The sequence below is a fragment of the Rhincodon typus genome, chromosome 5 (genome assembly GCF_021869965.1).
Source record: "Rhincodon typus isolate 14 chromosome 5, sRhiTyp1.1, whole genome shotgun sequence".
NCBI lineage: Eukaryota > Metazoa > Chordata > Chondrichthyes > Orectolobiformes > Rhincodontidae > Rhincodon > Rhincodon typus.
In genome coordinates this window covers 38,785,956-38,811,147 of record NC_063336.1, presented here as the reverse complement: position 1 = coordinate 38,811,147, position 25,192 = coordinate 38,785,956, and the positions used below count along the sequence as shown (strand labels likewise).

Sequence of the window (25,192 nt, the reverse complement as noted above, 5' to 3'; positions counted from 1 at the left end):
CTACCCATGCTAACATACTACCTGCAACAATGTGGTCTGTTATCTTATGACTTAACCTTTTGTGAGGTATCTTGTTGAATGCTTAATGGAAGTCCAAATACAATACAACTACTGGTTCCCCTTTATTTACTCGGTTGAGATTTCCTTAAATAAACTCTAGTAAATTAGTCAAACATGATATCCCTTTCATGAATCCATGCTGATTCTGTGAGATTAGATTGTGATTTTTTAAATGTTCTATTATTACTTCCTTAATAATTAATTCCAAGACTTTTCCGACTATAAATGTCAGGGTAATTGGCCTGTGGCAGTCTACTTTCTGCCTCTTTCCCTTTTTGAATAGGGATGGAAAATATGTTTTCCAATCTTCTGGTACTTCTCCAGAATCCAACACTTGAAAAATTACAACCAATGGATCGACCTCTTCTGTAGCTACCTCTTTTAGGATCCTAGGATGCAAGCTATTAGGGCCAGGGGCCTTATCTGTTTTTTAGCATTAGGATTAGTTTATCTAATACTACTTCCTTAGCAATTGTGATAATATTTAATTCCTCACCTATATTCTTTAGTATTAATGGAATTTTAAAAGCATTTTCCAACCACAAAGATTGACACAAAATATCTGTTTAACTCCTCTGCCATTTCCTTGTTCCCTAAAACCATGGGAACCATGAATTACAAAAAGCTAGCATTCACTTCAGCAGGTAAAAGGGAAAGAAAATGGAATATTCGCCTTTATTTCAATGGAATTGGAATATAAAAATAGGGAGGCCTTGCAAAAACTATGCAAGGTATTAGTCACACCACAGCTGCAATACTGTAAACAGCTTTAGTCCCTATATAAGGAAAAATATATTGGTTTTAGAAATGGTCCAGAGAAGATTTGCTAGGTTGATCCAGGGTTTGGAGGGATTTTATTTTGAGGAGAGATTGAGCACGTTGAGCCTATGTTCATGGTGTTAAGAAAACTGAGAGGAGACTTTGTTGAAAAAGGCAAGATTCAAGTTTTCGAGAAGATTTGTAGCTTGGGTTGTGGATGGTGTTGTAGATATGCTCGCCGAGCTAATGGGTTTGGTTGCAAATGCTTCGTCACCCTGCTAAGTAACATAGGGTGACAAAACATTTGCAACCAAACCCATCAGCTTGGTGAGCATGTGTACAACCTCAAAGGCAAGATTCTTTGGGGACTTGACACAGTAGATGCAGACAGGTTGATTCCCCTTGTGGGACAGTCTACGAGTAGATCTCATCGGATGGCAGAACAGGTTTGATAGGCTGAATGGCCCACCTGTGCTCCTGTGCCTTGCGGTCTTATGATCATGAAACAAAGACAAATGGAGTGGCAATTGGAGTAAAGAGATAACCCCTTGGGTCCCGGGTGAGTGTAAATGCCAGAATAATGAATGCTCTGAAAGCAAAAACAGGAAAATCAACCTCCAAATCACTTCGTGGCACCAAAAAAATCAAAATGAGGGACAGAGTTTATGGTCTGAAATTGTTGAACTCAATCTTGAGCCCAGAAATCTGCAAAGTGCCTAATTAATGGAAGAAATAGTTCCTCAATCTTATCTTAAGCTTCACTGAAATATTACAGTAGGTCAAGGACAGAAATGTGAGTAACAAAGCAAAATGGTGACTTAAGATGTCAAGCAGCTGGGGAATAATGGAGTAATCTATTTGGGGAGGGCAAAGAAAGCTAGGGAATACTCAATAAATGAGAATATACTGAGAAAATCAGGGGAAGAAAGAGACCTTGGAGTGCATGTCCACAGGTCCTTGAACGTGATAAGACAGGTAGATATGTTGATAAAGAGTATATACAATGCTTTATTTTATTGGATGAGGTATAAAATACAAAAGCAGGGATGAAATAATGGAACTGTATAACATGTTGATGATGCCACAGCTAGAATCATTGTTCTGAAAGAATACAAAGGAGATTTACAAGAGCATTGCCAGGGTTTATAAATTGCAGTCATTTGGAAAGACTGGATAGGCTAACATTGGTTTCCATTGAAGAAGATGCTAAGGGGTGATTTAGTTGAGGTGTACAAAATTATGAGGGGCTTAGATAGCTTACACCAGTGGAGAGCACAATTACTGGGGACATAGATGCAAAGTGATTGGTAGAAAGATTAGACGGGAAATGAGGAGGAACCTTTTCACCCAGAGTTTGATGGGTGCCTGGAGTTCACTATGCAGTTTGAGGTAGAAGCAGAAACCTTCAACCCATGTATAAAGTACTTGGAAATGCATCAGAAGTTCTGTAACATGCCAGGTGCTAGAAGGTGGAATTAGAATGGGCTGCTAAATTCCCATTCCTTTTGGTTGATATAGACACAATGGGCTGAATGACTTCTTTCTCTATGGTTATGTGCTTCCAAGCTCAGAGTCATGCTTGAGGAGCGAGCAGGGAAGTTCAACAAACCGGTTCATCCAGTCTGCAAGAGGAGACCTCATCAGAACCAGCAAAAATAGTACAGTAAATAGAAAGAAGTAGAAATAACTTGCTGCCTCACATAGAAGGACTGCTTGGGGCCATAGAAAATGAAGAGAGAGGATAAGAGGGAGAAAGGGTAGGTATGCAGTTCCTGTGATTGCATGAGAAGGTGCTATGGAAAGGGAAATAGATATTGGGGTGTTTGAGGAGGACCAATGTGTCACAGAGCAGTCTTCTGTAAAGGCACAGGTAGAGAGGGCAAGATGTGTTTGGTGGTGGAAATTGCCAAAGATAATCTTCTGAATGTGGAGACATGTGCAGTGGTAAGTGAGAACAAGGTTCAATAATTATCCATTAAAAAATGGAACCTTACGAACCCCTTAAGTGGCTGCCTGGTAAGTAATGAACTGATATATTGGCACATTCAGTAATTTTATTTTACCAATAATATCATAGTGGAAATGGAGTTGCTGCCTTATTTTTATGTTTTATAAACTTGCTGATGCCTTTCATACACTAGTGAATATTAGCTTTTGCTGCTGAATGACCCAAGTGCTACCCCATCTGCAGTTGTAGTAAGCCTTACTTGTTGCTGTATGGAGTGAAAATAATGTTTTTTTTTCAGTAATTTAACTCAAACACAGTAATTGTCAGATTTCTTATGTATTGTTTCTGGAACAGTGTATCAGGAGCAGCCAGCCCTGGACCCTCACTCATTGTAATGTAAAAAGCAATTTTACGTTTTTACATTAAAAACAGCTTTTAAGTATCTGTAAAGAATGTAAATTCCAGATATGGTCAAAGAACATGACATGTAGACATTTTTAATCATTGTGTTACTTGTGATTTTGATTTCTAATATTGACACTCAAATTTTCAATTCCTTAAATGTCTCAACTAACTTTTTTCACAGGTTTTCACTTATGAAAGGAATTCCAACAGCTGTTGCAAAACTCAAAGCTAAAGAACAAAGAAGTATCTGGGGAGCAGGGAGAGAGCAGAAATTAAAATTTTACCTGAGAAATGTTATCTCAGTAACAGCATGGTCGATAAAATTATTTGGGAATTGGAACATTTTGTTCTCTATGTTCAAAACCATAGCCCAAATTCATGGAACTAATCTAGGAAGTAAAACAATTTGTTCAACTTCAAAGAGTAACTAACCAGGAGTCAAATTCAAATCTTGTACATTGAACCATTCATATACAGTTTGATAGAACTTTCTTACAATCAGACCTTTTGTGTAGAAATGAAGAACAAAAGTGTACATACACCAAAATTTATATACACCAAAGTGTGTAAAATGTTATCACGCATCCTAAAATCATATATCTCCTGAACATAGTTACAAAATTAAGTTGCTATCCTCTTACCATTTAGGAATAAGTTCCGGAGGCAGTAGCATGCTTGACAGCAGACCTGATGAAAATCAAGGAATCTGATTAAGAAGAGTGAAGTTAATGAACTTTACAACAATTAAAATAGTTTTGTAATTTTTTTGTGTATTTTTATATTTGTTGAAAAGTCTTAAATGCATGTAGAAGATAATATAAGATAAGAAGTTCTGAAGAAGGGTGTCGACCCAAAATATTGACTTTCCTGCTCCTCTAATACTGCCTGGCCTGCTGTGTTCTTCCACCTCCACACTGTTATCTCTGACTCCAGCATCTACAGTTCTTGCTATCTTGAAGGGTGTTCTGAATGGGGCCATATTTACATAATGCTTGCCACTGGTAGAAAATTGATTTTAAATTTCAGATGAACACCTCTGTTATGTCAGGACAGTTCTAAATAATCTTGGAATATAAAAATCTTCCATTCTTACAGCTCAGTCTGGTGGTGACCAGAAAGAGCAGTCACCTTATAACAAATCTATTTGGCCCAATTTGGAGGGAAAATGTGAGACCTGTTCTACCCTGGTGATTGCTGCCTGCAGCAGAATGGACATCTTCCAATTGACAAGCTGCCAGCGCTGGTATTTCATGGTCAACATGGGGAGGAGGACTCGTTGGCTTTGGGTGAGGACATGATTGGGATCTATTGTGATACCAAAACGTTGAATAGTCTGGAACACTGCCTGACAAAGGTTAAAAAGAAATAACATATCTGAGTGTGCCTTATGTGTGGAAATATAGTCCTGTATTTGCTGATGACCAACCAATTATTATTCCAGCAGAGCTGGAACTTGTGCATGGGGACACCCACCTTTCAATTCCACACCTAATCCCCATCCCTCCTTCAGGAGTCTGCCCTGTAACCCCGACTCCAGACCTAGCAGACCCTCTCTTCCTGTGCTCTGGATCTGTGGTCCACCCCTCTTCCCACACTCAGGACCCGCTGCCTCCAGTCACGGTGCAGACTTCATCTGCCTCTGCCACTATTGCCCGCCAGGACCCAAAGGCCCCTTATCCCCCTTCCCGGACTCAAACCCCCTGCCCCCAAGCCAGGGCCAGATACCTGCCTTCCCCTGCCGTTCATTAGACCGTATATCATTACTTGGCACCCTATCCATCTGGCACAATATCACCCCCCTACCCCACCCACTTGACACCCCACTCTCCTGGCAACATAATCCATGGCAGCCTACCCACATGGCACCCTATTTCAACTGGTACCCTACTGTAGGGATTGTAATGAGGTCAGCTAGGTGGATATCATAGAAAATGAGTTCCTTGATTAGGGATGTTAATCTGGTCCAATCAGGGAGTCCTGGCTGACAGATATAAATAGGAATGTCAGACATCCTGTTCACTCTGAGAGCTGGCTCTGAGGAAGCTGGATTAGTGTCAAGGACTCTCCATGTGTAAATAAAGAATGACTTGGTGATGAGATACTAGCCTCTGTGGAGTTATTTCATCTACCTCCTAGTAACTTGGCATCCTATCCATCTAGCACCCTATCCATGACATCCTATCCACTTGACACTCTACTTATGTGACAGCCTAACTTCACACATGGTCACACATGGTTTAACAGCAGCTGTTAAAGGGTCTGTCTGTGATTCTGTAAATTCTTTAAATGTCAGCTGACTGCTGAGAAAAGATCTCTACCCAACAGTTTAGCGCAATGACAGAACAATCTGAATGTAAGCATGCCTCCCCATTTCTGAATCGGAATTTCCTCTCAGACATGCAGAGCTCTCTCCTTTCATGAGGAGAAAAGGGGTGGAGTGGTAGTCTGCATGAGATTGCCATGCCTCAGAAAACCCAGCCCATTTGTTACAAGAAATGGGTAAATTAGGAAAGATGGGGTGAAAAACAAAAACCTTAGCCATTTGATTTATTATTTTACCTGAAGCTATTCCTTTGTGTGAATACAGCCCAAACGAACAGTTTACATGGATTTATAAACTAATGGAATTTTACCCAATGCCAGAAATTAGGACATGTTACGTTCCCAACACCTACCCTCTCCCCTCAACCGCCCCAATTTGTCATTAGTTTGACATAAATTACAGTCATTCCATTTCATTATGTAGTAATCATAAGAATAATGAATTGCTCAGAGATCTCACCTTTACCACAGTGGACGACATAAGAGCCTGTAACATTTTGAGGAGAATGCCATCACCTATTCGAAGCATACTTGGATGGTGCAGTGGGTTGGATGCGATGTTGGTCAATGCAGAACAACTGTAATACTTTGACAGGAAAGAACCCGTGATTAATAGTGATGGGTAATAGTGATCTAGTAGATGAACACATTGCAGTTTGGCTGCTTCTTAGGGTTTTGAAAAAGCAGATGTGAACACAGAGGTAGCTTCCGGACTTTACCTATTGGGCACTCGGGACAGCAGTACAAAGAGACAAACTTCCAGACATTAGAATGGGGCAAAATATGTGCATCATTTATGTGGAGAGATGGTGGCATCATGGTAAACTCACTGGACTTCTAATCCAGAGAGACAAGTCAATGGTCTGGGACCATAGGTTCAAATTCCACCACAGCAGCTGTGAATTGATTAGAAATTTAATTTAATAAATTAAATAGTTAATAAAATTATCAATGAATAAATCTGAAGTAATGGCTGCCATGAAACCACTGTTCATTTATGTATAAACTCATCTGATTCACTAATGGCCTTTTAAAGGTAAAAAAATCTGTCATTATTGTCTGTCCCTATAAATTCAAGCGAAGTTAGGAAAGGGCAGTGCTGACATTGCCAGCAATGCCCACATCCCATGAAAGAACAAAGAAATAAAATACATACTGTTGCATAACATTTCATGAAATCTAAACAAACTACTGTTATAATCAATATAATAGTGGTGGCATGTATATGGAACTAGCTGTCAAAGGAAGTGGTAGAGGTGGATACAATTACAACATTTAAAAGACATTTGGACAGGCTCATGGATAGTAAAAGTTTAGAGGAATATGGGCCAAAAGCAGGCAATTGGGACTAATTTAGTTTAGGAAACCTGGTCAGCATGGACAAGGTGGGCCGAAGGGTCTATTTCTGTGCTGTATGTCTCTATGATTCTGTGAGTCTATTCTATGATTCTAGTCCAGTTTACTGAAACAAGCTTAATTGGTCCCAGATATTCACTTTGTTTCCTATTGAGCAGGTTAAATATGTAAACAATGCATATTTTATTCACAAGTCATGTTTCCATATTAAAAATTCACTCATGGTACAGAGTTTATTGTAAGTCAGATATCATGGTTCAAGTCAAACAAGGATAAGGAAACAACCTGCTGATTATCCCGTATTGTCCCCCAGTAGAATCAGTACTCCTCTATGTTAAACATTATGGGTACGAGACATTTTCTGGATTGGATTCTTCAATCTCCTTCACTAAAAGCCTTGGTTGTTCTATCACTGATGAAGCTCTTTGAATCGCGATGAAGATGCCAGCTGGTAATTTGTGGCAAATGGGGAGAGAACCAACACAAGAGGATAACTTACTTAACCTCATTTCACTAATTTAACTGTCACAGATGAAATTACCCATGACAACATTGGTAGAATAGTTCGTCACTATCTACAAGATGCACTTCAGTAAATTGTTTCAATGTAGTACCTCTCAAACTTGTAGCCTCCACTATCTAGAAGGACAAGGGCTTCCATGAGCATACATGTACCATCAGCTCTATCCTTCCCTTCAAGTCATGCGTCATCCTGAGCTGAACATACATCTCTGGGTCAAAATCCAAAAACTCCTCACCCAACAGCAATGTGGGAAAACATTTACCTCGAGCATTTGCAGTGGTTCAAGAACAAATATCCTCATAAACTTCTTAAAAGCATCTAGGGATTGATAATAAATGTAAATGTTTGGAATAACAACCAATCTCTGATAATTTTTGTTTCTGATCTAATGCCTGTCTAGCTGTTTGCTTAAACTTGAACCAAACTGGTCCTGGTCACCTGAATTGTGAGGTTTGTAGTCGGAGGCACGAACTTACAAACAAGGAGCAGGAGTAGGCCAGGCAGCCCTTTGAGCCTGCTGTGCCATTTAAGGAGATCATGGCTGATCTGATTTTCTACATTCCCAAACAAGTAGATTCAATAACAATTCTCAAAGACAATAACTCTCATTCAAGCAGTCTGTTTGATTGCCTCCACCACATCAGTCATTCACATCCTTCACCACTACACATAGTGAGAGCAATGTTGTGCTACCTACAAGGTGCACTGCAGTACTTCAGCAATGTTCCTTTCACAGTGTCTTTCAAATCCTTGATCTCTACTGTTTAGATGGACAAGGGAAGCAAATGCATGGGAGCTCCACCACCTGTAAGATTTCCTGAAAATCACATAACATCCTCACTTGGAGCTATATTGCCTTTCCTTATGACCATAAGATATAGGAACAGAATTAGGCCATTCAGCTTATCGAGTCAGGGCTGCCATTTGATCATGGCTGATATATTTCCCAACCCCATTACCCTGTCTTCTTCCTGTACCCCTTGAACCCCATACCAATCAAGAACCAATCTATCTCTGTCTTAAATATACTCAATGATTTGGCCTCCACAGCCCTCTGTAGCATTGAGTTCCACAAATTAACTGCCCTTCATCTCAGATTTACTCCTTCACTCTGAGGCTCTGCATTTGGGTCCTGGTCTCTTCTACTACTGGAACCATCTTGTCCATGTCAACTCTATCCTGGCCTCTCAGTATCCTGTAAATTTCCATGAGATCTCCCTCGTCCTTCTAAACTCTACCCAGAATCCTTGACAATTCCTCATATGCAAGCCCTTCATCCCCAGGATTATTCTTGTAAATCTCCTCTGCATCCTCTCCAGTGCCAGCACATCCTTCCTTCGATACGGGGCTCAAACTACTCACAATATTCCCAATGCCGTCTGACCAGAGACTTATACAGCCTCAGCAGTACATCTCTGCTCTTGTATTCTAGCCCTCTTGAAATGGATGCTAACATTGCATTTGCCTTCCTAAATGCCAACTGAACTTGCATGTTAGCCTTAAGAGAATCCTGAATTAGGATTGCCAAGTCCCTTTGAATTTTAGATTTCTGAAGCCTTTCCCCATTTAAAACATCGTCTACACCTTTATTCTTCCTACCAAAGTGCATAACCTCACAATTTTCCACATTGTATTCCATCTGCCACTTCTTTGCCAATTCTCCTAGCCTGTCCAAGTCCCTCTTCAGCCTTTCAGCTTCCTCAGCACTACCTGTCTCTCCATCTATCTTTGTCTCATCTGCAAACTTAGCAACAATGCCCTCAGTTCCTTCATCCAGATGGTTAATGTATAAAATGAATAGTTGTGCTCCCAAAGTTCACCCCAGCATTCTCCATTAGTCACAGGCTGCCATCCTGAAAAAGACCTCTTTATCCCCACTCTCTGCCTTCTGCCAGTCAGTCAATTCTCCATCCATGCCGGTATCTTGCCCCTAAAACCACAGGCTCTTACTCTATTTGGCAGCCTCCTATGTGGCACCTCGTCAAAGGCCTTTTCAAAATCCAAATAGATCACATCCACTGGCTCTCTTTTGTCTAACTTGCTCATTACCTCCTCAAAGAATTCTAACAAGCATGACCTTCCCTTGATTCCCGCCAAACTACCCCAGAAATTCTGCCATTGCTGCTGCCATCTTCCCTGCTTCCCTCTCCTTCCAATTAACTCTGGCCAGTTCCTCCCTCATGTCTTTGTAGTTACCTTTACTCAATTATAATACCATTAAATCTGATTACGCCTTCGGCCTTTCAAACTGCAGGGTGAATTCTATCATATTATGGTCACTGTCCTTCACCTTTGAGTACGTTCACGTTAAGCTCCCTAATCAAATCTGTCTCATTATACATTACCAAATCCAGAACTGCCCGTTCCCTAGTGAACTCTACCACAAAATGTTCCAAATAAAATCTCATAGACATTCCACAAATTCCTTTTCTTGGGATGTGTCACCAACCTGATTTTCCCAGACCATCTGCATATTGAACCTCTCACCCTGGTCCACCAACACACACACAAACACAGAGAATTATGCATGATTCAGGTGTAGCCTGTCTCATTGGAACAACTCCATCCTTCCCCAGTACTGGTGCTAATGTCCCATGAATTCAAAATCATTTTCTCACACTAATCTTTGAGCCACACCTTTACCTCTTTAATCTTGTTGACCCTGGACCTTATGGTTCAGGTAGTAATCTGGAAATTAATACCTTTTTGGTTCTGCTTTTTAATTTGGCCCCTACCAGCTCATATTCCCGCAGCAGAATCTCTTTCCTCTCTACCTACGTTGTTGGTACCTACGTTGTTGGCACCTTCGTGGACCATGATAGCTTGATCTAACTTCCTCTGTAGCCTAGATGAGATATCCTGAGCCTGGGCACCAGGGACTCTCAACCCTGGCCACAGAGAACAGTGCCTATTTCATTGACTACACTATGCCCGATTACAACTACATTTCTATTTTCTCCCCCTTCATGAATGTCTCATTTGTTCATTCTCGCTACAGCCCCTACTCTCATCCACATAGGGAGCAAGAATCTTGAACCTGTTAGACAAGGACAGAGGCTCCTTCAGCATTACCTCCTGGATTCCTCTACTTGCCTCACTCATAGTCACATCCTCCTGTCCCTCACCACTGACCGAATTCGACACAGTTAATTTAAGGGGTTTAATTGCCTCCTGAAGCATAGCAGCAAGTAGCTCCCCACTACCCTGATGTGTTGTAGCGTTGAAAGGTCAAACTCCAGTTCAACAACTCTAAGCTGGAGTTCTTTAACCAACCAACACTTAGTAAGCTGTAAAAACAAAATTGCTGGAAAAGCTCAGCAGTACTTAGTACTGCTGAGCTTTACTTAGTACTTTACTTGGTAAGCTGTGGTCACTACGAACCAGCCTTCACATCATGCAGTTACAACACATCGTCTGGCTCAGTATCTCTATTTTATTTACTTAGTTCTTAATTTGAATTTTAAAAAATTCCTACGTGTCTTTTAGTTTGTAACCTGTAAATATTACCCTATTTACTTTCAATCTGAAAGTAACCTATAATAGTCAGAATGGTAGCTATCAATGAATTTATGGTTTACCTGTGATGTCACTCCTTTGTGCTGGGCCCCTGATCCTTGGCTTCAATTTATCCTGTAAAAACACCTTACAAACTATGAACCAAGATAGCAAGTAAAAGACTTCTCCTCTGCACCAAATTCCCCTGCTGCCTCCAAAATCCCCGAACTGTATACTCACTCAGGTTGTGTCTTACTCTAGATGTGAAATCCCCGTCCTGACCATACAAAGCTTACCTCAATGTTGCTGGATTATAATCCTGGAACTTTTCCTCATGTACTGTTTGCTCAGATTCAAGTCTGCATTGATCAGCTCCTTAACAATCCTACTCTTGATGCCTATGCCCTTACCACTTACCATCTCATCTCTATTCTTCTTTCCGTGATTGTGTTGTCACCTGCCAAGTCCAAGCCCGCCTCTCTCGTGAATCCATGTTTGAACCAAGCTCGTCTGGATTCCACGGCTGGAAATCACCCTCATCAAAATCACCAATGATATCCTAATGACTGGGGCCAGAGTGATCCATGCATTCTCATTCTTTTTCTATTGTCTTGAACACAACTAGTTATTCCATTCTCCTCCAAGGCACATCATTACCATGGAGTCCATTAAGAACATTCTTTGGCTTGTCTTATTTATCATCTGCCTCCTGCTCCTTGGGTGATATTATCCAAAGACACTATTTCAAATTCTGCTGGCTTTTAAAAATAAATTATTTCATGGAATGTGGACGTTGCTGCAAAAGGTGGCATTTGTTCCCCATTCTTAACTATTCTTGAGAATGTAATGGTGAGCTGCCTTCTTGAACCAATACAATCCAACCAGTGACTACATCCAGCTCTACCTCACCTTCACAGAAACATAGAATATAGGAACAGGAGTGGGCCATTCAGCCCTTTAAGCCTGCTTCACTATTCATAGAGTAGTAGGATCATATAACATGGAAATAGACCCTTCGGTCCAACTCATTCATGACAACCAGATATCCTAAATTGATCTAGTCGCATTTGGTTCATATCCCTCTGAACCGTTCCTATTCATATACCCACCCAGATGCCTTTTAAATGATGTAATTGTACCAGCCTCCACCACACCCTCTAGCAGTTTGTTCCATACACGCACCACCCTGTGCGTGAAAACATTGCCCCTTAATTCCCTTTTAAACTTTTCACTCTCACCTTAAACCTATGCCCTCTAGTTTTAGACTCCCCTACCCTGGGGAAAAGACCTTGGCTACTTACCCTGTCCATGCCCTCATGATTTTATAAACCTCTAAGCCTCTGCCTCTGCCACCCCTCAGCCTCTGACGCTCCAGGCATAAAAGCCCCAGCCTATTCAACCTCTCCCTATAGCTCGAACCTTCCAATCCCAGCAACATCCTTGTAAATCTTTTCTGAACCCATTCAATATTCAACATGATCATGGCTGATTATCCAACACAATATCCCGTTTCTGCTTCCTCCCTATACCCTTTAATCGCTATAACTCTAAGAATTAAATCTAATTCCTTCTTGAAAACATTAAATGTTTTGTTCTCAACCACCTTCTATAGCAGAAAATTCCACAGGCTCACTACTCTCTGGGTGGCCTACTTTGCATCCTTAGGCTGTAACTAGTCTCTTAACTTCTGTACTGTCTGTAACTTGTCACATTTATCTTCTGACAGTCATGTTGTATGAACTGAAATTTCTACAAATTAAGCATTTGAACTCTAAAACCATTGGCTTCAGCCTCTGCCACAAATTCTTTTCAATAGCTAATAGTTCCACACCCCTCCCTTGCTACATACGCAAGCTGAACCTGAATGTTAACATGCTTCCAACCCCATGGGCAGAACTACCCTCCTCCCTTGAGAGTAATGGTGAACAAAGTGAAAGAAAAGGGTTAAAGTTAGGGAATGAAAAAAAGAATCAGGATCTCGCATTGAGAAAGATTTTTCCTGCAAGTTTTAAATGGCAATTCAGAATCTTGCCCTTGAGTGGCAGCTTCCTTATTTTCATATGTTTGCATCACATTAAAACCCCAATTCACCTGATTTACATTCTACTCTCCAGTCTCCTCCCCTGCACTAGACGGCACAAATTCCCAATAGGCTGGCTGCAGTTTGTCAACTGCTTGTCCCAGCATCATGCTACTGCATCTTCGGAACAGTCCTCCTAATCAATATCCTCTCCCTCAGCCTTATTTTCACCTTCGGAAGGTTGCTGTCTATCTCCCGTTTCATCTGCATCCAGGATGCCCCAGGAACATTCTGTAACTTAGCACTAAAAATCTTTTACTTTAAGAAAGTAGTGTGACCACACAAGGCTGGCAACTTGTATGTCAATGCTGAATTCGTGTGCCTGGCCACCATCTTCTTCAAACCTTCATCAATGCAACTCTGCTCCAGAAAGTCACCCCATATCATCACCATGTCACCATACTTGCAACCTGACCAACTCAGACCCGTCTCAGACCTTCAACCACTTTATTTTTGAGCTGGTACGCACCTGTGGCTTGCACGTTTTTGCCAGGTCATTTTGCATGTACGGACACACATGCGTCTGTGCAGGATGCTTTCGTGCTGACATGGAGACATTCATCTTATCACTCTTAGCTTGTTTTCTTAACATTTATTGAATTTACTTGGAGGCTGCCAGCTCTGAGTGCTTCATAGTGCACACAATTTCAGCATTGACTTACAAGTTGCCAGCCTTGTGTGGTCACACTGCTTTCTTAAAGTAAAAGATCTTTAGTGCTCAGTTGCAGACTGTTGCAGGGGCATCCTGGATGCAGATGAAACGGGGGATAGACAGCAATCTTCCGAAGGTGAAGATAAGGCTGAGAAAGAGGATATTGATTAGGAGGATTGTCCAAGAGGGCATGACATAGCAATGAATTGTAGGACGCAAGAGGCCACAGACAATCTTATTACAACCTGCTTCCAAGATGAATCAATTGGATTCGGATTTTGTTGAACTGTTTGTGATTATGTTGCCAATCTGGCAAGCAGCCCCTGCTTAGTGCAAAGGACATGTCGACCCTGTTGTATTTGTGGATTTTGTTATTTTTGTAGTCCTCAACCTTTTTTGTTGAATACATGCCTCATTTTCCATGTGATTGTATACATGATATCATTGGGTTATCCCATTTTACAGTATCAAAACCTATCCTGCCGTACATGATCGATTGGGAAAATGCAGCAGTGAGACAGTGCAGTGACATAGCATAGTGCTGAGTTTAGGTAATTCTTGAGATATCCATCAGGAAATGATATCTGAGTGTTGTTCCGTCAACTCATACATGACAGTCACTAGTTTTGCAGGAATCCTGAGGAATCTCCTGTAAATCCTTCTGTGTTGGTAATGTTACAATGAACAAGAGTGTGTGTAGACTGTTAGGGCTTCTGGAGAGTCTGCTCATCTTTCACATGGACTTAATTGCGTCCAACAGTGAAAATTATACTACAGTAGGCATTTTAACAGTACATGTGGAAATATATATACGGAAGTGATTTGTTATTTACTGTGATGTAGTGCATGTGCCACCTCTGTGCCTCAGTACCTTTTCTTCTTCATCTGCCTCTCACCATGTCTAAGTGGAAAGAGCTTGTTCTGTGCCTGGCTTAGGTGGTTATCTCCTGGTGCCTTTGTGCCCTAAGGTCCCAGAGCCTGCTGAAAGTCTCCTGCCTGGATATAGGCTCACTCTCCTCAGCTTGTACTTCTGTGGGCTTTGGGGTCCCAGGCAGGAAAGAGCTGGAGGGGCTGTACACCACTGCAGTGACCTCAGCAGACACTTCTGGGGTGTCTGAGGGTGCATACTGGCACCATCTTGTCTCCCTGAGAGGAAAGTAAACCTGGAGTGAAGTCAAGATCTCTTGTCCACTTCTGCCTTGCCAATGATGCTCAACACCCATGGCTAAAGCAAAGGTGTGCAGGTTCTTTTGCATATCTGGCAAACATTGTGTGCTCTTCTGTGCTGGATCTACATGGTGGTTGCTGACCAGTCTGTAAAGGCAGCCTCACATATATTGGAGCCAGAGCAAAACTGATAACATGTGTGGGCTCCTCCACCTTTCGTTCCAGCTTACCAACTGGCTCTGGCAAACTTGCCTGACTTTCCTGTCAAATTTGACAAAGTCACTAATGGCTGAGAACAGGGGTATGCCCTCTGACTGGTGCTTAGCAGGTGCCTGGTTCTCTGAGTGTCATAGTCTTTTGGCCATTTCTCCCTCCACTGGTTATGGATACACGTCAGTGACATGCTCACCAGATTGTGCTCCTGAATCTAAACTCAACAGTATACCCACTGAGGTGCAAGTTTCTGAGCTGATGGAGGCTGCCACTGACCACCCTGTAGGTGTATCCTCTGAGTATTCAGCGCATTCCACACTAGAGGTGAAGGTGATACCTGACGGTCTCTGACACTAAGCTCTTCTTAACAGAGGTTCCCCGAGTGCCTAGAAAGGAGAAGAGAGGGAATGAATTGTAGAAGATGGGTCAAAACTGAATGGATAAGAATAAGTTTGCACTTGTGATAATGGGAGAGCAGCACAGCACATTACAATGAAGTTCAGTGAGTTGTTGCCTAGTGATGTCTCCCCACCCTCACATGGTCTTCCTTTTCCTTGGTAAAGCCAGAATTTCCTCCTCAGTGAGGAGCCTGATATCTGTCATCACATACCTCTGCACATCCCCCTCACCACCAAAATTCTCAGCCCAGTTTATCCTGCAGTGCAACATAGAGTGAGACTGAGAATGCTGGAAAAGGATACAAGAGCAGTTAGTGATCATGTATGAGCCGGAGAAGTGAGTGAGGAAGTCGCGCAGAGGGCAAGATGGTTAGTAGCTTTGGAGGATGAGGTGGGTTAGAGCAAGAGTGAACATGGTGCATTCGATAATGAGGGATATTCGATAATGAGTGGTAGTAATAGAATGAGTGATTGCTGTGCGTTTGAGGTAGCAAACAGAAAATAGTGGAACTTACCACTGCGGAGCATGGGAGATAAATTATTTTCTCTCTACACTACTGGGTATCCTTTCTAACTCGGGACACAGCACTGACTCAACCTGCAATTTTTAACCAGGCTGGCAGGGTCTGTTGATGTTTTCCTTCGGCAGTTTGCAAAATAAAGTTCTGCCTAACTCTCCACTGCGCTGTCCACCCACACCTACAGATCCTGGTCTTGGAAGTAGGGAGCTACATTGCCCTTCCTCTGCAACATTTTCTGTGGCGTGGGACTTGTTGTTCCTGGCTTACAACATCTGCAGTGGAGTGCAGCTGGGCTTTTAATGTGGAACCAAAGGTGTCTAAGGTGGATGGTCCCAGCATTGGCAAGCTCCTCCACCTCTCTTGTCAGTGATTCTCCCAGAAACACAGTCCAACACCACAGCTGCAGAATCAATGAGGTGGAAAGTGGAAAATTATGAGAGAAAATTCTCTCTGGGCCATGGAACTCACTCATTGCCACATCTTAATTGCAAACGGGAAAATTCCACCACATATGCTCTCCCTCCTAAAAACATTTTACCTACGTCTCTGAAAGTATTTGCCACCTTAGTCTCCACCTCAGTCTATCTGTTGCTGCAAACTGCAGCCATAACTTCGCTACCCAAGACATGACTCTTTGAATCCTTTCCTGATTGGACCTATGTCTGGCAATACCTCAATTTTAAAATATTCATTCCATGTTCACAAATTCCTTAGAATGAGATACAGACACCAAAGGGAACCAAGGATAAGACACAAAATCCAATAAAGTTTGCAAGAAAAATAAACAAAGCCTTAGATCTCATTTTGTAGATGCATAGATTCTTAATTAGGCCACAGTTAAAGTACAGAGTACAGTTCTAGCTCCACATTGTGAAAAGAACAATGTGTGTAATGGTTAATTCTAGGAAAGGTAAAAACTATATTGAAGAGGAAGTTAAGTAAGCACTTAAGGGAGCAAAGAATGGAAGGTTATGTTGGTGGATCTAAATGAAAGCAAAGTGAACAAAGGCTTTCGTGGAGCATAAACACTGGCATGGAATTAATGGACCAAATGACCAATTACTGTGCTGTAAATGCTATGCAATGTAATAATTTGCAAAACTTTGCGAATGCTGTTTCTTCATTCACATCTGTCTCTTTGGATTTATTGTAACCTGGTTCCCCATTCTTAAACAAATTGTACCACTCCTTCAAAATCTCCTGCACAAGGATGTTTATATCCCAGTTTGCCTCAAATTATGATGTGGAGGTGCCGGTGTTGGACTGGGGTGGACAAGGTCAGAAGTCAGATGACACCAGGTTATGGTCTAGCAGGTTTATTTGAAATCACAAGCTTTCAGAGTATTGCCCCTTCGTCAGGTGAAGGGATAGTGCTCAGAAAATTTGTGATTTCAAATAAACCTGTTGGTCTATAAACTGGTGTAGTCTGACTTCTGATCTTGCCTCCAATTACTAACAAGTTTTTTTCTTTGCCATATATGCTTGCCACACTGTAGCTGGATTAAACTTGTTTCTCTGTTTTACGCCAATATGAAACTTACTTCTCAAGCATGAAATTGAACTTCTCTAAAGGTGTGGCACATTTCAGTTGCTTTGAAAGAATTTGCAAACCTTGAACCCAAAGTCAGGAAAAAATAATGCAGTTTAGAGATATAAATGCAAATTTCCATTGAAGAGGACTATATGGTCTAGAGCAGCCTTATCCAAAAAGTGACCGAGGAAAATATTGTGGCCTGCAGAAGGGTCCTGTCCAGCCAATGACCTGCTTTGTCAGTACTGCAGGGTGGTCCTCCAATCAGAGATCTTCTTTGGAAATTGTGGCTGAAAAGTTCAACTCACTGAGCAAAAAACACCAAAGAGAAATGGCCTCTGATTGGAGGAGTAATGAACTGTGTGAATGTCCCTACATTCACTCAGCCTGAGGCCTCAATGCTGGGGAAAGCAGTAATAATGTTGGACTGGACTGGGCTGGTTCAGGCAGTGCAAAAGACAAGATGCTTGATGTGTAGGCAAGTGAGTCCAGGTATCTCAGTCTGAAAGGCAATGTCCTTCTAACATGCACTTTCATATGACAGAATGCACACCACCAGAAGTGCACACAATGGCAATGTTACTTAAAGCCAACTCTGTAGCTTGGTGTCAGTCCCCACCACCTTGGGACGTGAGGTTGATTCTCAAAATTAAATAGTTTGTAGAAGCTGTCAGTGAGAGCTATTGAGCTATTGCCATCTTAAATGTCTGATCGAATGAAATAAATAAGAGAGTTAATAATGGTGGAAATATAGCACTTCAAGATCAGGATGAGCCACATTGTATCACTGATTCAAACCTACAAGACTGCTAATCTGATATGATTATGATATTCTCAAAAAATTCCTAAGCCAACTTGATCTCTAGTTCCCTCTTTTAATGGTTCAGATAGATTACAGTTTTATAGCTCAATAATTACGACATCCACTACCAATCCCAAAGATTTGATTTAGAATTCACGAAGTGGGTGTTGGGTAGAAGAGCAGAGCTTTGAATCTAAGAAATGTAGACAAACACGTTTAAAACTCCATAGCTGTCAGATACGAGCTGATAACTAGCAGGCATTAGGGAAGCAGGACATTGTTCAGACTGATACTGAGTGACCCATCAATCTTGTTTTATTCTTATGGAATGTTTTTTGAAGTAGTTTGATAAAACCCAATATCTTGCTGGGATATTTCAAAGAAGATTTACATCAGCCACATTGCCGCAGGTCTGGGGTCATGTATAGACCAGACCACATAAGCATGGCAGATTTCTTTCTCCAAACAATATTAGTCAACCACTTAAGTTTTAACAAAAATCTGAAAACTTTAAGACTGTTGTCAATGACTGGTTGTTGCTTCTTATTCCAAGTTGATTTAGTTAGCTGAGTTCAACTTCCCATTGTGGTGCTTGAATCCACAAATGTGCCCACTAACTTAACAGTATGCACTGTACTAACATTATTCAGTCACCTAATTACACCTGCAGTCTCTGCATAAATAACATCTTACAATTCGGCGATCACACTGGAGCCATATTTTTACCAGTAGGCTCCAATATCACTAATAAAGTCAACAGAAGATCTCCCAGAAGACACCACTAAAATAAAACCCACAACAGCAGCATAAATGAAAAACTGTTTGTCATGAGTGATGATAGACAAAGAACAGTGAAACAATTTGGATATTGCTAGCCTCCAGAAACCTCCAGCACTACAATAGAAGACAAACTCCCTAATACTCACTGCTTGGGATGTTAGTAGCTGCCTATTTTGAAGAGTTGCTTTAAAGAACTAGTCCTCCACAATGAATGGTGGATTAAAGAATGGAGATTCACACCATTTTTCATTTGCTTATAAAGCATCACTCTGCAAGTCTCTTATGTAGATATTTCAATAGTAAATGAGAGAGCATTGTTGACTGTTTACCTGGACTTCGGAGTCAGGGGATTGTAGGTGTAGGATCAGAACAGGCAGAGCTCCCTCCTTACACAGCAAATGTTGAGTCTTTTCTTGAAAAGAAAATTTTAAAGCATTTGTGAGTTGTTACTAGTAATGAACCTGTCTGCAGGTTGAAGCCAACTATTTAGAACTTCAAAGTCCTGACTGACCCTAAACTGAGCTTCAAATGTCATATCCTTTGCATCATAAAAAACTGCTACTGCAACCTCCTAAGCTATTGTGGCACATCTTCATTAATGTGTTAAATTTAAAACTTACATCCATATTTCAATTCCTTCACGAACAACATTGTGGGTGCACCTCTGCCAAATGGTTCTAGAAGGCAGCTCACCATCACCTTCTCAAAGACAATTACAATGGGCAATGAATGGGCAAAGCCCACATTCCATGAATGAATTTTTAAGAATGGCTTCAGCCATGCAAAAACTGAGTATTTTTTCAATTCATATTTCTTGTGCATCCCTTACTCCCTTTACACCATTGGTGGCTGTGCTTTCAATCGTTTAGGTCCTAAGCTCTCAAATTCCTTCTATAAAACTGTCAACCTTTCTCTTCCATTTAAAACCCTCCTTAAAAGCTATCTATTCCATCAAGCTCTTCGTCACCTCCCTAATATTTCCTTCTTCGGCTTAATGTCAGTTCTTGTCTGCTTAACCTTCTCTGAAGTAACTTGGGACACTTTTCTGTGCTAGGCGTATTATATAAATGTGATTTAACGTTGTTCATTAAAGAAATGACAGAAAAGTAAAACAGGAAGGCAGTCAGTGCTATGATTTCCATGTTGAAGAGTTTGTCTTTATTTCAGTTTACTTAACAGGGTTCAGGGTGTAGGCTATATATATCTGTTAAGTCCAATTCTGCAACACTTATATACATTTTATAGAAGACACACTACATAAGAAGGTGAATGCCATGATTTTCCAATGTTTAAACCGAACATGTCAAAACTTACCTGATTTTGTAAGGTTGAGAATGGCACCTGCTGCATTTTGCTGCACTCTGGGATCATATGACTTTGCAAGACCTAAGAGAGGTTTAATTCCCCCTTCAGAGGCAATGGCATTTCTTCTTAAAACTGAAGGGTAAACAGTAAAGAAGAGTAATAATCAGTAAACAGGAACTAGTTAACATAACTTTAACAAGTTAACACAATAGCACATGGTATTAATAGAATTCAAGAGGGGTCTCAACATACAAACTGATGATGTTTTAGCATTTAGAGGAATTAACTTATTCACTGGTAATAATCCTGAAAGATGTGGGGCTTGATTACAAGCCAACTCTCAGAATTTCAAAGTGATAAAACATTTCAACTCATGCCTTGGTTTGTTATCATTTACAAAAAAATGCTTTCTGACTGAAGAGTTAAGCAGAATAACATGAATCAGGTTACTCCAGACTGCTATGGCATCCAGGGCAGAACCTGGTGTGGTAATGGACCACGTTTTGTCTTCCTGTCAGTTGTAATTTTTGTGATAGGTATGTTCTTTATTGGTCTCTGTGCACAAATTGTTGAAATGGCAGAATCTTCTGAGCGTGCCAAAGCTTTAAAAAGGGTTGGGGTGGGAGAGGGAGGGTGGAAGAATCTTAACTGGGGCAGCAGGAAAAATGTCACATTCCCATGGTTATTACATTCTCAGAACATTTCAGGCAGGTAAGGTTTCCTGATCACAATTGGTGGGAATCTCTTCTGCATTAATTAGCATGGTCTTGAATATTATTATTACCACAGGCCAATTGGAGTTACGCTCTGGTTACAAACTAACTGTTTTTGAGACATCTACCTGGTGAAGTCCGTATCTTTCTCGAACTCTGGCGAGTACAAACATGTTGACCAACATGGCTTCCTCAGAAAAAGAGCTGATTATGTGCACAAACAGTTACAATGTTAGGGCTGAAGCCATTCCACATTCATCAGTTCATGAGAAGTCTTGTTTATACATAGTCTGCCATCTTTGGGAGAACTGTCCCACTGACTGGTCAAGGAACAGCCTGAAGGATCTAGGCCCGAAATGTTAGCTTTCCTGCTCCTCTCATGCTGCTTGGCCTGCTGTGTTCATCCAGCTCTACACCTTGTTATCTCAGATTCTCCAGCATCTGCAGTTCCTACTATCCCTGACATTGTCTGTTGGGTATGATTCTGTAAGTATGACTAATCCCAAACAATACCATCAGTAGCCCTATTCCACTGGAATAGATCCAGCAGAGGCAGTGGCACAGTGGTACACAGTCAGGAAGGAGTTGCCCCTGGAGTCCTTGACATTGACTTCAGACCCCATGAAATCTCATGGTATCAGGTCGAACATGAGCAAGGAAACCTCTTGCTGATTACCATATAGCATTCCTTTTTGGCTGATGAATTAGTTCTACTCCATTATTCATGGCACTTGTAGGATGCATTGAGGGTGACAAGGGCACACAATGTACTCTGGATGAGGGAATTCAATGGCTATCACCAATAGTGGCTTGGCAGCAGCATTACTGATTGAGCTGGTCAAGTCTGCCTTCTCATTGAGAATATTGACTATGAGTTGCACCAACACTGTCCAAAATGGGATAGACTTCAAACAAATAAGTACCTCAAGACTGGGCATCCATGAGGTGCTGTGGGCCATCAGTAGGAACAGAATTGTACTCTGAAACCCCATGGCCCAACATATCCTCCTTGTTACCATTAACATGCAGCCAGGGGATTGAACCTAGTTCAAGGAAGACTGCAAGAGATCATGCCAGGAGCAGTACAGCCATACCTAAAAATGAGGTGTCAACCTGATGAAGCTATTAAACAGGGCTCCACAAATATCCCCAATAATGTGGAGGTCCAGTGCATCAGTGCAAAAAGTAAGCCTGAAGCATTTGCAACAATTTTCAGCCAGAATTGCTGAGTCCTAATCAATATCAGTCTCCTCCAATGGTCCCAAGCATCACAGATGTTAGTCTTCAACAAATTGATTTACTTCATGTGATAGTAAGGAACCATTTGACGGCATAGGATATTCAAAAGGCTATGAGCTCTGACAATGTTCAGCAATAGTACAAAAGACTTGTGCTCCAGAACTTGCCATACACCCAGTCAAACTTTTCCAGTATAGCTTCAACACTGACATCTACACGACAATGTGAAGAATTGCACAGGTATATACATGAAAACAGGACAAATCCAACCTGGAAAATTACTGCCTCAGTCTGTTTTTCAACATCAGTAAAGAAAGGGACCACCAACAGTGCTACAAAGCATCGCTTGCTTAGCAATACTCTGCCCTTTAACACTCATTTTGGGTTCCACCAGGGCCACTTAGTTCTTGAGCTCATTGTAACCTTGGTTCAAGCATGGATCAAACCACTGAACTCAAGTGGGGAGGTGAGAGTGACTGCCCTTGGCATCAAGGCCACATTTGACTGAATATGTCATTAAGGAGCCCTGATATTGCTAAAGTAAATGGGAGTTAGGGCGACAACTCTCCACTGTTTTGAGTCCTACCTAGAAACGTGGAAAATGGTTGTGGTTGCTGGTCATCTCAGCTCCAGGATATCTCTGAGCAGTTCCTCAGGATAGTGTCATAGGTGCAATGATCTTCAACTTCAACTTCAGCAATGACCTTCCCTCCATCATATGGTCAGAAGTGGTGATGTTCAGTGGTGATTGCCAATTGTGACTCCTCAGACACTGAAGCAGTCCACGTTCAAATACAACAAGACCTGGGCCATATCCAGGCTTGGGATGACAAGTGCAAAATAACATTCATACCACACAAGTGCCAGTAATAATCATCTATAAAAAAAGCGAATCTAACTGGTGCCCCTTGACATTCAATGGCTTTACCATGATTGAATCCCCTACTATTAACATTCTTGGGGCTACCATTGACCAGAAGTTCAAATGGACTCACCATGTAAATACAGTGGCTATACAGCAGGACAGAAGCTGAGAATCTTGTAGTGTAACTCATCTCCTGGCTCTCAAATCCACCCTCTATGCGTCAGCCAGGAGTGTGATGGAATACTCCTCACTTGCCTGGATGAGTGTAGTTCCAACAACACTCAAGAAAATTGATGCCATCCAAGACAAAGCTGCCTGCTTGTTTGGCACCACATCCACAAGCATCCATTCCTTCCACCATCAATGCATGTAGCAGCAGCGTGTGCCATCTACAAGGTATGTTGCAGAAATTCACCAAGGCTCCTTAGAAAGCACCACAACCACTACTACTTAGAATGAGAATGGCAGCAGATCCATGGCAGCACCACCATCTATCAGTTCTCCTCTATACCACTCACCTTCTGGACTTGGGACTGTATTGCCATTCCTTCAGTGTCACTGGGTCAAAATCTTGGTACTCCCTAACATCATTGTGGGTGTACCTACACCAAATGTGGCAGTTCAAGAAGGCAGCTCACTGCCACCTTCTCAGGGGCAAGTGGGTAATTGGGATAGGCAATAAATGCTGGCCCGCATCCAATGAACAAGTGATAAAAAAAATCATGTCCTTAACAACTTACACCAGTGCTCCCCAAACATTTTCCCACTGTGAGTCCAATTGAAAACTGTTGTGACCCCTTGGTAAGCAGTGGAAGTGGAGAAGACCTAGCAGAGTAATGGTGATGCTGGAGGGGTAGAGGGGAAGCATTGTTGCTACAGAGCTCACAACCTCAATCTGTCAGCTCGTAAACCCATCTGCACTTCCAACTCCCAAGCCTTGACTTGCAGAGTTAGGGGTGATGCCTCTCCATGTTCATCAGTTTATGAGAAATTTCAGCCATATGCAGTCAGCCAACTTGTCCTTAAATGCTTACAATGTTAAGGATGAAGGCTCAATGGTCTGCTAGCCTGCCCAAGACACATATCCACACTAGCTGATATCAGCAATCCTGCCTGAGTCAGGCATATGGGTTCAACTTAAAAGGGGGATTAGCTGAGAGCTGGCCTAGCTTAGTGAAGGGGTAGGAAATGAAACTTGAATGTTATGTTTGTTGGCAGCATTGGAAATGTCTTGGTCATTGGAAGGATCAACTGAAGGTGCACAGGGGAGACCACTAGTCGTAGGGCCAAGGGAGGCAGTTAACGGTGGGAGATAGTTTTAAAAAGTAGCCTTTGAAGGGTCACTTGAGGGCTTCAGGCTCCCACTGTTGGAATAACAAACTGTCCTGCCATCATGTGGCCTTCCTGGCAGCAAAAACACTATAGCAGCTAGCTGATGTCAGTGCAGCGGTGTGAGGATTAGTACAAGGGCATGGGTACAGAGGTGTCAATGGTAGAGTAGGTGTGGGTGTGGAGGTGTGTGGGTGTAGGGGTGTGGGTGTAGTGTGTTGGTGTGGGGGTGTGGGTATGGATGTTGGGTGTTGGTGTGGGTCTGTTGGTGTAGGTTTGGGTGTGGGAGAATTGGTATGGGGGTGTTAGTGTGGGGGTGTGGGTATGGGTGTAGCGTCTCTTGCAGGTGTTAGTCTGGACGTGGGTGTTGATGAGCGGGTGTGGGTGTTGGTGCCGGGGTGTGGGTGTTGGTGTGGAGGTGTGGGTGTTGGTGTGGAGGTGCGTGTGTCGGTGTATGGTGTTGGTGTGGGGGTGCGTGTGTTGGTGTAGGGTGTTTGTGCGGGTGTTGGTGTAGGGTGTTGGTTTGGGTGTTGGTGTTTGGTGTTGGTATAGGGTGTTGGCGTAGGGTGTGTGAGTGTGGGTGTGGGTGTAGGGTGTTGGTGTAGGGTGTGGGTGCGGGGGTGTGGGTGCGGGGGTGTGGGTGTTGGTGTGGGGTGTGGGAGTTGGTGTAGGGTGTTGGTGCGGGTGTGTGTGTGTGGGTGTAGGGTGTCGGTGTGGGGGTGCGGGTGT

General features: G+C 42.1%; 1 protein-coding gene across 4 annotated transcripts in view; it reads right to left on the bottom strand.

The window, feature by feature from the left end:
* The window catches only part of LOC109921321 (vacuolar protein 8-like), a 56,819-nt gene that overhangs the window by 19,116 nt on the left and 12,511 nt on the right, over positions 1-25,192 (bottom strand). For all 4 annotated transcript variants that reach the window (XM_048597240.1, XM_048597239.1, XM_048597241.1 and 1 more), the window contains 4 exons: positions 20,327-20,449; positions 19,342-19,424; positions 5,955-6,080; positions 3,814-3,859 (listed from right to left, as the gene is read on the bottom strand). In XM_048597240.1, coding sequence (XP_048453197.1) covers positions 3,814-3,859; positions 5,955-6,080; positions 19,342-19,424; positions 20,327-20,449 — 378 coding nt within the window. The remainder of the gene's footprint in view (positions 1-3,813; positions 3,860-5,954; positions 6,081-19,341; positions 19,425-20,326; positions 20,450-25,192) is intronic.